Here is a 15,759-nt window from a genome sequence, read left to right as displayed (position 1 = left end):
ATCGGTAATTTTCACAACAGGTAAAGAAATTCTCTTTTTCAGTTCCCTACAGTGATTCTAGATGGCCCTACCCCCGAAACTTCTGGGGAAAATGGCCGCCACTTCCTGTACCATTCTTTGCGGGTGTACCTATTTTAGACCCATCCGGCGGATTGTTCACCCGCAAATGGGGGATTTCTAGTGTACATCAGCGATGGTAATTTACCCAGGAATGGTAAAAACCACGGTAATGGCTGATGCAAATTTTCTAAATCCGTTTATCAGTGCAGTCACCTTCAGGAAGGGTCAGATGTTAACAGAATTGAGCGAGGAATATACTATCGGTATTTTATCAAATGTTCAATATGAAAAAAAAGCAAATAATTTACCGAAGAGGTTTTAGATATTTCGCATTTTAATAATGAGAAATCAAAGCACTAGTTCCTCAGGTAGCAAATGCTATGACAGATAATGCAATTGGGAAAATATTATTGTAACGGTGAATGATATGCAATTAGAATTTTTCTAATGACAGTATTGGGGTTTGAAACGTGGACAAATTGTTTATCGGATATTTTCTTTGCTTAGCAACAAACAGGGAAATATTCGAAAAAAGATCCGAAGTAAAATCGTTTTACTTGTACCACGTGACGGGAAATGCCACCATTTGATTGGGTGAAATGGGGGTGAAAAAATAATCACATTTGTTTTAAAGTAAATAATGTGAGTCGTGACCTCTATGTGCCACGGGCGGAACCCACATGTCTGCAGGGTATTTATCAGTGGCGACCTCTGTGGGTTTGCATCACAGAAGCTCATGCAACCTCGCCTATAATCTCTCTGATACGAATACCATAACCTTTGTTTGTCCATGGTTGACGTTATTTTTTACGAGTTTGTTGTTTTTAAATGGGGAATGGATATCAATTGCTTGGTGATTCTGGTTTGAACGAAGGAAGTTTGGCAAATTTTTGAAAAGTCGGGAATTTGGAACGAGTCTGAAGGATCAACAAATGTTAAGATGGTTCGATATGCAGTGCTTAAAGGACTTTATGAGCTTGAGAAGACAATTGGTTGTGGTGGATTTGCCAAAGTCAAACTTGGTACACATGTGGCAACGGGAGAAAAGGTAGCGGTGAAAATAATGGAAAAGTCAGCACTGGGTGTAAGTATTTTATCATGATTTATCAGTTGTCTACTTTTATTTTTGGTAAATATTGTAGAAGGACACGAAGAATAATAATTCAGCTGCCAGATCTTAGTTCAATAAATGGACAAATGATTTTTCTTTCACACAGGATGACTTGCCAAGGGTCAAGCTTGAAGTTGATGCTATGAAGACGTTGGTTCATCAACATATTTGCAGACTCTATCAAACTATTGAGACGGATAGTCACTATTTCATGATCATGGAGTATTGCTCAGGGGGTGAACTCTTTGATCACATTGGTAAGGTTTATGATGATTAGTTATTGTTATGAACTATCCCAATTAAATTTTTTTTCTCCTACTAATTCACATTATTTTATGTTGTAGTGGAGAAAAATCGATTGTCTGAAACTGAGTCTCGAAAATTTTTCCGACAGATCGTATCTGCAGTTGCGTATCTTCATAGTCTAGGTTTCGCCCATCGAGATTTAAAACCAGTAAGTGATCGATATATCGAAAAATCCTTAGCCTCTCGTGAACAGGACCCCTGTGATACCAAACCTGTGGCATGCTTAACATCACTATCATCTCGTATTTTATAAAGGATGAAAAATTATTTAAAAAGTGTTTGATTATAGCGATATTATTCACCGTTCCGATAATATTTTCCAATCGCATTATCAGTCATAGTACCTGGTACTGGAGGAGCTAGTGCTTTGATTTCCTTCCTTTGATTTATAGGAAAACATTCTACTGGACAAAGATCAAAATTTGAAATTAATAGACTTTGGACTTTGTGCCAAACCCAAAGGTGGGATGCAGGCTCACTTGTACACATCTTGTGGATCTCCAACTTATGCAGCGCCAGAATTAATTCTTGGCAAAAAATATTTAGGTATTTCAAGTATTTTTTATCTACCGGGCTTGCAATTATTTGGACTTGACTGACGATATCCATGACATGTTGTCTGTTATACTCTAGATTGTTTCTTCAAAATAAAATTTATGGTTAAAAATAGAACGGGGATTAATTAATTTAATTAGAGTCAAGAACATTGATTGGCATTGGACTAAGATATTTTGGAAGTTATGGGGGCAAGTCAACTGACGTGATCGATGACTTTATAATTTTTTTTTTTTTTTCAAAGGATCAGAAGTTGATATTTGGAGTATGGGAGTGTTATTGTATGCACTTCTGTGTGGTTTTCTCCCATTTGATGATAACAGCATTGAAAGTTTGTATAGAAGAATCCTTGTAAGTTTTTTTTAATCTTTTCATTTATTTAACCCCTGTACCTTAAAAATATTATTAATTAGATTAAATTATAGTACTTTAATTTAGACAATATAAATAATATAATTTTCCGGGAGTTTAAACTATTTCGATTATTCCTTTACGAACAATCGTTTCATTATTTTACTACAGAATGGACAACTTTAATAATTGAAAATGGTTGAATATGTTAGAGCTTCTTGGCGCCTCTTAAAGTACTATTCAACAGATCTTTAATTTTTCAAAATTTGTTGCAGAGTGGAAAATATGATGAGCCGAGTTGGTTATCAAGCAGTAGCAAGAGATTAATACGCGCCATGCTGCAAATTGATCCGAAAAAAAGAATTACGGTTGAAGGGCTTACTTGTCACCCTTGGGTAACCGCTGGCTTCTTAAGTCCTGTGACATTTGTCAGGAAAACCAGTGTAAAGACTCGAAAATTGATCTCTATCATTCCCTTTTCACTACAAAATATGACGTTACTTTTTTCTCATTCAATCTTTTATTGTTATTTATATACACACAGTTGGAGAGAAACGATGAGGTTCTGAATACAATGGCGGCTATTTGTGCTGAATCAGTAGAAGATATATGGAAAGCTCTGTCCAGAAGTAAAAGGACTGATTACCGAACCGCTACCTATCTATTGTTGCTTGATCGAAAGCTCAAAGGATTATCATTGCGCATTTCGAGCGCCTCTAGGTCACATTTCCGACGTGAACTCGTAAGTATCCCAGTAAGACATAACTATGATGTTTATTATCAATGGTAAATTATTATATATGATACTGCAGGATGAAGAATACTTGGAAGGAGCACAGGTGGTACCTTCATTAACAAATTTCATAACTCACTTGGATCACTCACCGAGCAATAAAGGTCGTAAGAAATCTTCCAGCGATGATAAAACATTCAATGTTTTACCAAAGACTCCGGACTCTGGTGAGTATTATATCTTTTGCAACTTTCTCGTTGCACCACTACCTAATAATTTAATTCACTGACGATACCATAGTCTCATATAGGACTGTTTGGAAAATTTTATCGTTTTTTTTTACTACCTCTTATGTGGCTAGGAGTTTTGACGGACAATATGAAATGAGTTGTAGACAACAGTTTTAAAGATATCCTTTTTTCGATCGCATTATATCGCTCCATATTTGAAAAACTCTTCATTAGATCTCATTTTTAATTTTATTTCCTCTAGAAGGAGAATCATCGAAGAATTTTATACAACCTCCAACACCTGGACGAAAAAGGCTTCGTTCTAGCGAAGAGGACGATTCGTCTTCACCTAGTGAGTTATCTGCATGATACAAATGCAATTAAACTTACAGTTTCTTTCATTACAGCGCGCTCCTAATTTAAAAAAAAAAGTTGTAATGAACCTAGTTAGAGGCTTTAGCGTGAAAATATATATACTGCGTGCTATCAAGCCTGAGGCATATCATTTACAGAACTTTCTCAGGATTTTCAATATGTTTGAAGCATCATAACTTTTTCGATGGATTCTATGTATAACTCTAGTAACATTGTCATTACGATTTTTGGACTCATCATACTTCTGATTTATTACCTAGTTCCTGTGAAAAAAGTTGCTGACCAGAAAGGGGCCATAACGCCGTCAACTCCTGTCGCATCAAATTCCAAGTAATTAGTATTTTTCATTTGTTAAACTTAATTTTTCTCGCTTGCATTTAAAGAGTAAAAATCACGAATTGTTTTTCTTCCTTTTACCACAGGGAAATCCAATCAACGCCGGGCAGTGCTAAAAAAGTAATAATGGGGTTGGAAAGAGGTTTGAATAAAATGAGATGTGTACTGACACCAAAGCGACGAATAAAGAGTGAGGAGAATCATCCAGATCAACCGATTGTATTATCGGGTAAAGGTCTTTGCAATATTTCGTCTACGTCCAGTGATTCACCTGAATATGTATTACAACAGCTTCGACGTGCCCTCCAAAGAAAAGGAATTTTTTGTCGACAAAAAGGTTTTACACTGATAGGAGGAACGGAAAGTGATGATACAGAGAATGTGAAAGAAACTGTTGTTAGACCGTTCGCTTCGAGGAAAGCATGTCGATTTCAATTGGAAGTATGCCTATTGGAAGGAGTTTGTGATGGAAAGCCATTAGTCGGAATACGGAGAAAAAGGTTAAAAGGCGATGCTTGGGTTTATAAACGCGTTTGTGAACAAGTTCTAGCCATGGCTGCTGAGCATCCACCATCGGATTCAAACGAACAAACTGATTCAAACTGTTTAATTTAATAATAGGTTTAAAAGATACATTTTCATACGATTGTTCTAGATAACATTTTGTCCTATGATAATAATGTCAAGCGTTGAATGGATGACTTGTCTGTGTAACTTATTGCTCATGCATTCCATATTTTTCCCCATCTAAGAAAAGGAGAAAACAAATAACTTTAAATGAATATTTTTATGGCATTTATATGAATTGAAATATTTGGAATAAAATCCTAAGTAAAGTGAATAAAGTAGAATTTTTCATGTGCAGTTTGCAACATGAACGAATTCAACAGAAGAAATGAGTCAACTTCTTTTGTTTTAGGACTTTGCTACCGAAATTCTAATTGAAAAATTGGATTCGTATGATTTTTGAAATTAACTGTAACTTCATTGAAGCTATTAAACGTATCGCAAATTTCTTTGATGAATAAAATCATAAAGGAGAGATTTTCATATCATCGAGCTATTGTTCATGCATTCCACGCCTGTTCACCGTGAAGAAAAAACACTTCAAATAAATTTTTTACCCTCTTTGCACGAGTCTTGGAATATTCGGTATAAAATCCTGAAGAAAGTGAACAAAGGGCAGGTGAATTTTTCACGTCCAGTTGAGAACATCATAAAATTCAACAAGACAAATTCTAGTTGAAGCCTCCGTATTGGGATGATTGTTCTGAATGTATTGCATCTGTAACTAGAGTTTTCAACTTTTTGTTATAGATACGAGTAGTATCGCGGCTTGTTTGATCCAGGGCTATTTGTCGGCTCCATGACTAGCGAATAGACAGGTGAAGTTATAAAATCATGGCAAATCGATCAGCATAAAGTGGATAACGCTTCCATTTTATTTTATGGATACGCCAGTTATGTTCTTTCATTCTGTACCGCCGAATGGGTGAAACGGGTGTTAGTATCGCGTGTGGCTTCTCTATATATATATACTTCAGCACAAGACCCGGTGAGCATGCCAAACGATGCGGCATACATGAAATACTCGGAGATACTTGTTTACTAGTGGATGGTGGGCTGGTGGATGAAAAAGGAAGAATGAATTTCTAGCAACAATAATTTTTTTTTCAAATATTCTGGCGAGAAAATCACACAGTACTCGACGATTTTTCACAGAATAATAAAAATCATGTAGAAGCTGTTTGATGCTTTATTGCGTGAATATATGTGCTCGTCGAAGGCCAATAGTCATTTCTTCTGGTACTTTTGATGTGTGTAGTGTCGGATATAAGGAGCTAGGGTAAAGTAAGTCAGGTAAGGATGGCACGCGCGGCCTGTTCTATCGCTTCCGGGCATCAGCGTGTTCGCGAGCCGCAGCTAATTGCCCTTTAATGCGCAAGTGCGTTGGCTTTTCTATGTGCCTTTCGCGATTCGCGGACCTAGATTTAATACAACGAAATCCTTGTCCAGTGCTGAATAAAACGAAGGAAAAAGATTTTTAAATAACTGATGAGATATGTTCCTCTTTACAACGAAAAATATTCGTAAAAATACCAACAGAATACAGGCTCATGCATATGCAATTCGCATATGAAAGCTGGGAGAAAAATGAATATGTAAGGCAATACAACTAGATGAAGCTATCTCCCAAAAAATTATCGCCCACTGGGTGAAGGAATGGCGTCTGAAAATTATGCTGTACTGAGAAAACAAGTTTTTTAAAATACGTTTTATTTGTATCATGAAATTGTGCAAAAAAAACTATAAAATTAATGTCATAAGTCATTTTTGCCGGAAAATATTATACATTTGGGGCTAAAAAATTCAAGAAATTCAGTGCACTTATTAGAATAATGAACCATCGTGCTACTTAAAGATCCCAAAATTGGATAACGCAGAGAAAATTATTGATAATTATTTGAAAATTCTCACGTCTTAAGTCTCACGATAATTATTTGAAAATTAGTCGACTTCGAGGGCTTTTTTCCGGTCAGGAAGTCACAGAGTCAGCCGTGGAATACTTCATTGGTTGATAGTGCGAGAGGTGTCTCTCAACATCGAAGAATTTGAAATCTCCGTGTTTCAAAAATTAATTATCAGCGGATGCGCAACATATTGAACGTTTTTACATAAAAAATAATGTCTTCAAATCCGTAATTTAAGATTAGAAAATATAAAAAATCATGCAGGAAGCCTATTGTAAAGTATTGTATAGTAATGTATAGTTTTTTCATCTCGACATTTTTTTTCCTTTTTTCCACCGATACGAGTAGTATTTCGACCAAATATACATTTTCCGGTCTCTTAGATGATAGTTTTGAATGATAGTTGTTTTGTACTCACGAGGATGGCATTATAGTAATAAAAATACCATTGCGACGGACGTTGTGTTCTATAAAAATTGTTGGGCCCCTTATCGCAAAGCAGATAGGAAACGGAACATTAAATCGAGTCCGCTGAGGGCGGGGTGTTTCGGTGGGTGCATTTGAGATTTCCTGTGTACATCGGGCCGTCCTCTGAATATACCTTGAGAAAGAATCGTTTTCGACCAACGTTCATGATTAAAGTGTATAAAATTTTATCTTTTCAATTTCCATCATATTAGAAGACAAACAACGAATATCTTTGGGTTAATACCCTGTTGAGTCAAGGCAACACTGAAAATTTGTATATAATGGTGCTATGTACATATTAATGTAAGTGAACTACACATAATAGAGATATTATAAGATACGTTACCAATAGTTTCAATTGTATGGAAATATATGTCTCTGGATGAAGACAGTCTCATCCCATAAGCACCAATATGTTCTACATCCTGCTTTTATAAGTAGTTCAAAATAGCTCCACTCTTACCATACATTCAATTACTAAAAAATACAAAAAGTTACTAAAAATTCGGCGTCATTCACAGCCGTTTTTTTTTGTTTCGTGTGAAAATCAACGTTTCCGTTGTAATTGAAGATTAACATCAAAATCGGATTCGGAGCCGTCCAGTGATTGAACTAATTTACATAGTCATCGTGAAAAAAAACCTGTAAATGCAGTGGAATGGAACTTTTGTCCCTTTTGAAATGAATGTAATGGTCATCAACACAATGAGTCCTTGTGAAATGTTCCTACACGTTTCAGTTACTATTGAATTTCGTTTGTTGAATTACTGGGGGTTCACTGTAAATCTGGAAAAATCCTCAAAGTTATCGCCACGTCCTAAAAAGTGATCCTCCATTTTAAGAACAAGTTCTAATTTTCATTGACAACAAATAAGTATTTAAAAGATATACTAACATTTTGGGAGGTCAAATTTAATTAAAATACTAATTAGGAAGGATTGTTTTTGAGCTTTTTTCCATAAAATTTGGGTGGAAAAGGTGAAAATAAGGAATATTCAAAAGTAACGTATGTAGCGGATGCAACTGCGTTAATTTCCCTGAACGCGTGCTGTCAGACTCATGGATTTTGCGGTGATTATTTCACTTCGTTCATCAAAGCGATCATCTGAATTTCTATCCTTAGAGTTTGTATCTCGTTAGAATAATTTATAAATTATGTTTTCCATTTTTTTTAACATGCTGCTATTACATGATAATTCCATCGACGCTGCAACCCCTTTGGGGAACGTACGAAGAAGGAAATACCGGAGGAGGAGTAAAAGTTGAAAAAAAGGAAAAGAAAAAATGGGCAAAGTAAGAGGAAGAAAGAACGGGGCTGTATTCGCTGACTGTGACGCTTTCCGGTCAGGTGCCGCCCTGACGCTCCTACTTCCAATTTGAAGACACGGAGGTACTCGTCTCCACCAACGTTTCCAACCCGCCAAAAACTGACAAAATGTAAAGGTAGTTAATTATCACATAACCTAGGAGTTTTTTTTACTGAGACGCACATACACACACGCATGCACTCATTAGTTTTCTTTCTTGTAAGTTTAGGCGGTTATCGGATTTTCCTACATTTTTTAAATAACTGAATAAAGGGAGAATGAAAAAAATAGAAGCTGGGGCCTAGCCCTTTTGTCGGGACTAGGATCGTTAGTCGATGAATAATTTGTCTTCTTTATTTCCGATTTTCACCAATGGCAGTAATTTTTTAAAATTTGGCTAACAAATTTGGTTCTTGAAACGTTAACCTAAACATTGAGCATTAGATTTTGATTTTATCCCGTGTGATAAGCATTTTACAGGACCCCATTTACCGAAAATGTTTCTGCATTAAGATATGTGATAGGTAAATTTATCTGACAAATTTTTTGACATCAATTGTTCTACTTAAAATCGACGTGAATTGGTCGATTAGAAATTATACCCAGCAGTATTAATCAACGATGTCTCTGGATTTGGTAACAACAGGTGTATAAATGTTAACACAAGTCGATGGCAGGCATCAAAACCAAAATTTGGAAATCAAATTTAAATTAAATCAATAGTGGTTACAGCCAATACCAACTTCGTCCCCAAAATTTCGATTTTGATTTACCCCTTGAGTCCAGTCAACCCCTTGACATCCCGTAAAAAATCACTTAAAACTTTGCGGAATTTTGTCCGTAAAATTGAAGAATGGAAGAATGGAGCGATTGCCAAGCTTTCATTCGTAGGTAAAAAAGCAAATAAAAAACAATTAGCGTCTGCAATATCTAATACATCACATGGCATAGTGCTATATATATTTCCCAACTCTTGTTATTTTTTCTCGTTATTCAGTAATTCTCGTCCATTGCAATTATCTACACCTCGAGAACCCTTGACACAATGGCAAACGGCCAGAGTTTCACTACAATTATCCGTCCAAAATCTCTCGGTAACGTGGTGATGGTGGAAGTGGGGTAAAAAGGAGTAAGAGAAAAAGGTAGAGAGGAACTTCCTGCGCAGAGTGGACAATGACCACTTGCCGCAATGGTAGGCCCGCGATCCTAATATCTGGCCGGCGATCTAGTTCGCGGAAGTAGGTATACGCGTTGTGAGCTACGCGGGTGTAATAATATATATGTGTTTGTGTGTATTTTATGTAGTGAACGGGATGCGCGGGTCTTTCATGGCTGGAAGAAGACGGAATATGGCACGCTGAGGGGGGTATATGGTGATGCTTACCTGGGGAAGGGAGAGGACTCCAGCGAGCTCGTGCGGAGGCCTTTCTGGAAGGAGGATATGATGGCTCGTGGCGTTATGCTCTGCGAATCGTTATGCTCCTCGGGCACCATCGGACCATAAGCGAGGCTACTTCACTCGACTCTCCGCGCTAGCCACGTTTCTCATTATTAACACATCGGCGCCGACCGTGCCCTCCAAATAAAGCCACGAAAAATCCCCGGCGAAGAGATTTTTTTTATCATCACTTTGGGTTTCTCTGTCCCTCTCTCTCTCTCTCCACTTGTTACCGAAAATTATTCCAACATCACCGCGTATTTACCGGATCTGAGGCAGGATCATCGTCACGATCATCGCCTACACCTGCTTCTGCCTTGGTAACTGCTATCTGGTAATTTTGTTCTTATAGCTCCAGTGATTTTTCAATTGACGACAGCCCGATTTTTACGATCATTCAACCCTAAACGCAGTTCATCTCTTCGAGGTGTACTTATTTACCAATATCAGCCGATCAAAGAAGCGATGAAATAAGGGCAGTTGGGATAATTATTGAAAGATACAACTCATTCAGATCATCATCGGTTGGCTTCAACTGTTTTTAGAGATTTTATAAAATTAAGAATCAAGATCTGATCAGGATCTCAGTTAAAAAATTAAAAAATTAGTAGTAAAAAATTATGTTATCAACTATTTTTTATAAGTTCAAATATTTCCGGTATCATTCACTCCCCCGAACCAATTAATATCGCGTGTTCACCTCCTCTCGTGGGACTCAAGATACGCTATCAAAAATAGAAAGAAAAATTCATAGCCATTTGGGAATAATTGGTCAAATTGGTCTACTTGCCCTAATGCAAGAACTTTTTTTGTAATAGCCTTTGTTATATGTTAAAAACTATGGTTATTAATTAGGAATCAATTCATTAAAACGTGGGAAATCTGTTCTCCAAGTAATAAAAATATAAAAATGCTTCTGATTGGCGAAATGCATATTTTCTTTTGACATGATACTTCATCAAGAAACTCTGACGTATCTAGGCACGAGCCAAGTGTTTGCATAGCTTGTCAGGGGCTTCGTGGCGAAGGAGGTGAATATGCCCGAAGTCTCTGACCCGCAGTTCCTCTCCAGGGTAGAGTCTTCCGGGGGAGGGTAGGGGACGTTCAGCATGCGTAAGGAGCGTTATATCGTGTGGAGAACGAATAAGAAAGTCTATAGTTAGTCGGCACGATGGCTTTATCGTTGGTGTAGGACACCAACTCAGGTGTGTTGGGCTGGAGAAGGAATAAACCAGTGCGGGTAGGCGGACGGGGGTGTATTGCCACGCGCTACCTATCCCGCACCTCCTACATGTCTCAGAGCCTCACCGTGCCGTAATATAACAACGACTCGTCATACTCTGCTTGTCAGCGCACACGATAATTGTGTTCATTACAGTTATTTAAAAAGAACTACGAAGGATACTGAAACAAAAAGGGGAAAAAAGTACTAATATATGAAATGAAAAAAAAACGCAGAGGTTTAATGATCATTTCAAAATTTCGAATGCCACATATTGAGCTAATTTAACATATGTTCGTCCGTTAATTTGATTGTGTTCGGAATGATTGCGAAAAAAATTGGCGATTTCTCAATGCGGCAATAGAATTGCAAAACTTATTTCGTCATTGCAAAGAAATGATTACTATTTTGATGACGAAATTATGTCAATATCAAAAACAAATTGATCGATAGTTATTTTTTGATTATTTATAGGGCAAGACTATTTTTTATTCAATTATTTTTTCGTTGGGTGTAATACACTTTTCAAAAATTTCGTCTCAATTTTCTGTGTCGAGTCCAAGAAATTCTGGGTCGTATTTAATTTTCACTGAAGTTTCAGGAAATCTTATCATTGAAGAATTTAATCCTGCACTAATATTCCGTTGGAATCCTATTCTAAAAAATATACACTTAACACTGATAAGAATCGATATTTTGAAAGTCTGTCGTCTTAGACGGCGGTTAATTTGAATTCAGGATGCACTTATTTTGAAATTTTCTGTCATGTTTTTTTTGAGTCTAGTACACTCAAAATCGATGACTATCAATGTTTCGAAAGTTCGTCACGTTTATTTTTTATTGGCCCAAAGGCGTCTTAGTCGTCCATTTGAATTCGAAATTCAGTTGATGTTGAGATTTTCAATTATGATTTTGTAATTATGGCACGCGCGTTCAGCCGCGTGATAAAAAAGTCAAATAAAAAATGCTCCATAGTTTCTTTACAATTCATGTTCTGTTGGAAAATTCAATAAAATTATGATGATTCCGTCTCACTGTCAATTCTCCAAAAACTTCACAAGTTCATAATTACCTTTCCCCTCGATTAAATTGAATGTCAATCTGCTGAGAAAGTCCATCATATTTTCCGTGAAATTTCGTTGAATTTCCAACAGCGCAAGGGCCATTCCCACAGCGATAAGACATATAAGTTGGACATGGTCAGAAACTTTATGTCCAGATCATCAACAAGCTGTACATCAAAAACCATATGAGACAGTGGCATGTGTACTTCCGCGTTTGTTTAATATAAAAATAATAATAGCAATGATAAGTTATACTGCTGTGTACTTGAGATGAAGTTTATCACCGTATCCTCCTCACGATGAAAGCACGCGCATGGCATTTTTAATTTAATTCCTTTCTCCACTTTTTTCATATAGTTGCGAAAAATGAATAAGCCCAGATGGAATGTGAAATTCGAATGAATTTTATTGCGTGTTGTTCTATTTTAAAATGCTGCTGGTATTTAACAGGCGAAAAAATAATACGCCGAAGCTGAAAAATTTTAATCCACCGATTGAATATTCTTGAGAGATATGATTTAACACAGAGTTTGGTACCTCATCGTACAAAGTTGTCGCAAGACAATGCAGCATTGTGTTTCGTGTTCTCGGCTGGTGGTATCTAGCCACTGCAGTAGTCATACCTTTCGCGTGATGTTTATTATCTCCAAGTTGTAAAAAAAGTAGAAAAAACTACGACAAAAAGGACAAAAATAGTTTGCTCTGTTGCATATCCCCCTATTTATGAAATATATTATCAACAAATTTTTCGTAAATCGTAGTTTGGAGGCATAATATATTCAAATACTGTCGACTTAAATTTAATTACAAATATATTTACATTCATTATCTGCTCCCGAATAAATAATAGGGAAAACTAATAACATCGGGTGACGATTTATTTCCATGAAAATTAAATTTGGCAATTTCGACAAAACAATACCATTCCGGTGTTTGAAATGCAAATTTATAGGAGTTGAAAAAAAGGAAAAAAAGAAAGAACCACCGTAAGGGCATTATAATTTATATTACTACATGTGGCAGCAGCACTTCCGGCGAGAGCATAGGCGCAGTTCCGGTCAGCTCGGGTTGGAGATCCTACATCGCCAGATTATGAGCCCACAGTCAGGGGATACAATGGATCGTCTGCCTGACTAATACGTCAGCAAGAATAATCCCCCTCCTCGTGTTATTTTCTTCTACACCGTGATTATGCACAAATTCTTTTTTCACGACAATTTTTCATGGAGAAAATTTTACTTCAGAGGTTTTTTTATTTCACGTCGTTGTGACATAGAAAATACAAATTTTAGCTAGTTCATAATTTTTATAATGCTTTTTTAACAGCGCTCCAATTTTTTTTTAGTTTCTGACTTGAATTCAAAGAAATAAATTGTGAGCTCTTTATCTGCACCTTTTTATGTTTAAATTATTGCTTCAGACCAATTTTTCATGATTTTTTTCTGCCAGATTCGATTCAAATCGGGGCAGAACGCCATTTTTCATTTTTCTTTAATGACTGATGAATTGTATTGTTGGCTAGTGTAGAGGTAAAACTGCAACAGTACTATCAAATAAATAAATATTCCATTCTTATGATTCAAAATAGTTAAGCACAGTCTTCCGGGTGATATATATTTTGTAAATTTATTACGGCAAATAGAGTCCAGATTTCGTGTAATCCACAATTTTTTCAATAATTTTTTGGAATCGTTTCAGAGTTTTCTTTGCTTCAGCTGGAGACTTCGCTTTGAAGATTGCCTGGGTGTATGATGCAGTTATATTGGAAACTAAATTCTGGGCTTTTTTATGTGCTGCTTGAAGCGATGCTCTTGGATTTTCTTTAATTAACATTGCCGCCTCACTAACTCCCTTCTTCATTAATTCCAGTAAATTGGTATCATCATCTTGAAACTTTCTATTCTTAATAGCAACCAATATTTTCTGTACATCCAAATCATTCGCTGAAAGTGAGAAGCGAAAAAAATAAATAAACAGGCTGAGTAATTGGTAATGGAAAAATGATAAATTAAATATTCGAGAGAAAATTTCCTCGAAAAATTTCTGTTCACTGGATACTCACTGGATTCTTCTGCCACACCATCTGATAACGTAACGGTTTTCGGTGGTTCAACGGAATTGCTCCATTTAATTTCATCTGCAACGAATAGCAATACGAATAAAATAATGTGAATCCTCATCTTCGATGAATTTATCGATTTAACTTGGGGAATGGAAAATTTCTTCTTTTATATTGCGCCGGTGCATCGATTCCTTTGAAGAAAGTAGGGATGTTATGCAAAAAAAACTATTTAGAAATGGCAAAGTGCCTTTCTTTGATGACATTTAATGAAAAATAAGAGAAAGTCAAGTAAACCATTATATGAGGATAATCATACACATACGCCGCATTCACTTTTCATATCTATCATTTTGATAAATTAAGGAAATAGAATTCCTAAAAATTACGTAAATTCTCACAGGAAGCCTGAGGAAGTGTATAGCCCAATAGCATCACTATGTGATGGATTAGGATGTCAATACCAGCTGCAGATGAGGCTGACAAAAATTACCGACGAGATCGCCGGCATCACTGCGGCCGCATCAACAAGGACCGTTACCACTTCAACACCAACTGCAGATGCCGATGACAGAAATTCCCGTGGAGATCACTGTCATTGTGGCCGCATTAACAAAGACCGTTACCACTTCACGTCTCGAGGGTAATCCCTTTTGATTTTTCGTGTCGAGTATTTCTAGGAGTGAAAAAAAATAGAAATTTCTCTGGTTGTGATTGAGTGTGTCAAGCAACAGGTTCGTGCGTTTTTCTACCGTCCAAATAGGATTAATGTCCGGCGTCTCCTGTGGTACAAACTGCATAGTACCTATCCTCCATATACATGTATATGTAGTCTTTCAGTGAGGGAGCGCAACCAGCCATGGTTCCTGTTCACCGATTTTTACCCCCTTCCCCAGCATTTCACTGCCTCCCCCAGTTCAATTACGTATGCTCTCTGACTTTTCGTTAAATGCTTGGCTGAAAGTACAAAATTTATTTTATTAATTTTCTTGGGTTAGATTAGGTTGAACAGAATTTATTGGAAGGAACATGGTTCCCTTGCCACCCCCCGAAGGCCTTCAGTCAAAATTTTTGCATTATTTTCTGACCTCAGTGACTACTTTTATTGAACCCACACCAGTAGTCAATCTAATCTTGCGATCAGATCTGCTTTCATCTTCAAAATATAAATGCTCCATCGACGAGAGCATTGACACGTCAGATTAATTTTGAATTACACAGAATTTATAGTTATTTATTTATTTAATCTTGATCTATATGATCTCGGGCCTTTACATGTCGTCGCGTTCCGATATTGTTCATGTCTTTCTTGACATAATAAAAAGCACGTGAATAAAATGCATTTTATTAGATAGTTTCTCAACATGTCACACAGAAGGATTTTCATTCTTAGAACAGCCATCAGATATCTTCCATTCCACCGATTTCTCCTCGCTATAATTGTGTCAAGTTTCATGGTTTGTTTTTCAACTTTTCTTTTCTGCCTAAAATGACGATTTCCCAATTAAAAATTCCACCAGACATTTATATAGCATCCAAATGAAATCATGGACAATTGAAAGTACTATTTCGACACTGATATCAATGATCATGCGGTCATGACTTAGTGAATAGAACGCAAACAACTAATTTTACGAAATTTAATGTAAAAAAATGACAAAAAATTATTCACT

At 36.5% G+C, this 15,759-nt stretch overlaps 2 protein-coding genes across 2 annotated transcripts; one reads left to right on the top strand and one right to left on the bottom strand.

The window, feature by feature from the left end:
* Positions 1 to 679: 679 nt before the first annotated feature.
* On the top strand, positions 680 to 4,953 carry LOC135172532 (maternal embryonic leucine zipper kinase-like). The gene is made up of 11 exons (XM_064138585.1): positions 680 to 1,144; positions 1,278 to 1,428; positions 1,516 to 1,625; positions 1,870 to 2,023; positions 2,277 to 2,383; positions 2,659 to 2,826; positions 2,928 to 3,125; positions 3,196 to 3,343; positions 3,609 to 3,698; positions 3,982 to 4,051; positions 4,144 to 4,953. The coding sequence occupies exons 1-11, from the start codon at positions 1,001 to 1,003 to the stop codon at positions 4,670 to 4,672; spliced, it is 1,869 nt and encodes a 622-aa protein (XP_063994655.1). The 5' UTR covers positions 680 to 1,000; the 3' UTR covers positions 4,673 to 4,953.
* Positions 4,954 to 13,260: 8,307 nt separating this feature from the next.
* Positions 13,261 to 14,213, bottom strand: LOC135172531 (uncharacterized). Its single transcript, XM_064138584.1, has 3 exons — positions 14,090 to 14,213; positions 13,661 to 13,970; positions 13,261 to 13,573 (listed from the first exon to the last, which is right to left on the bottom strand). The coding sequence occupies exons 1-3, from the start codon at positions 14,205 to 14,207 to the stop codon at positions 13,546 to 13,548; spliced, it is 456 nt and encodes a 151-aa protein (XP_063994654.1). The 5' UTR covers positions 14,208 to 14,213; the 3' UTR covers positions 13,261 to 13,545.
* Positions 14,214 to 15,759: the final 1,546 nt, after the last annotated feature.

The sequence above is a fragment of the Diachasmimorpha longicaudata genome, chromosome 2 (assembly GCF_034640455.1).
Source record: "Diachasmimorpha longicaudata isolate KC_UGA_2023 chromosome 2, iyDiaLong2, whole genome shotgun sequence".
Taxonomy (NCBI): Eukaryota; Metazoa; Arthropoda; class Insecta; order Hymenoptera; family Braconidae; genus Diachasmimorpha; species Diachasmimorpha longicaudata.
Note: the sequence above shows the minus strand (reverse complement) of the source record. Positions and strands in the feature narration are given on the sequence as shown.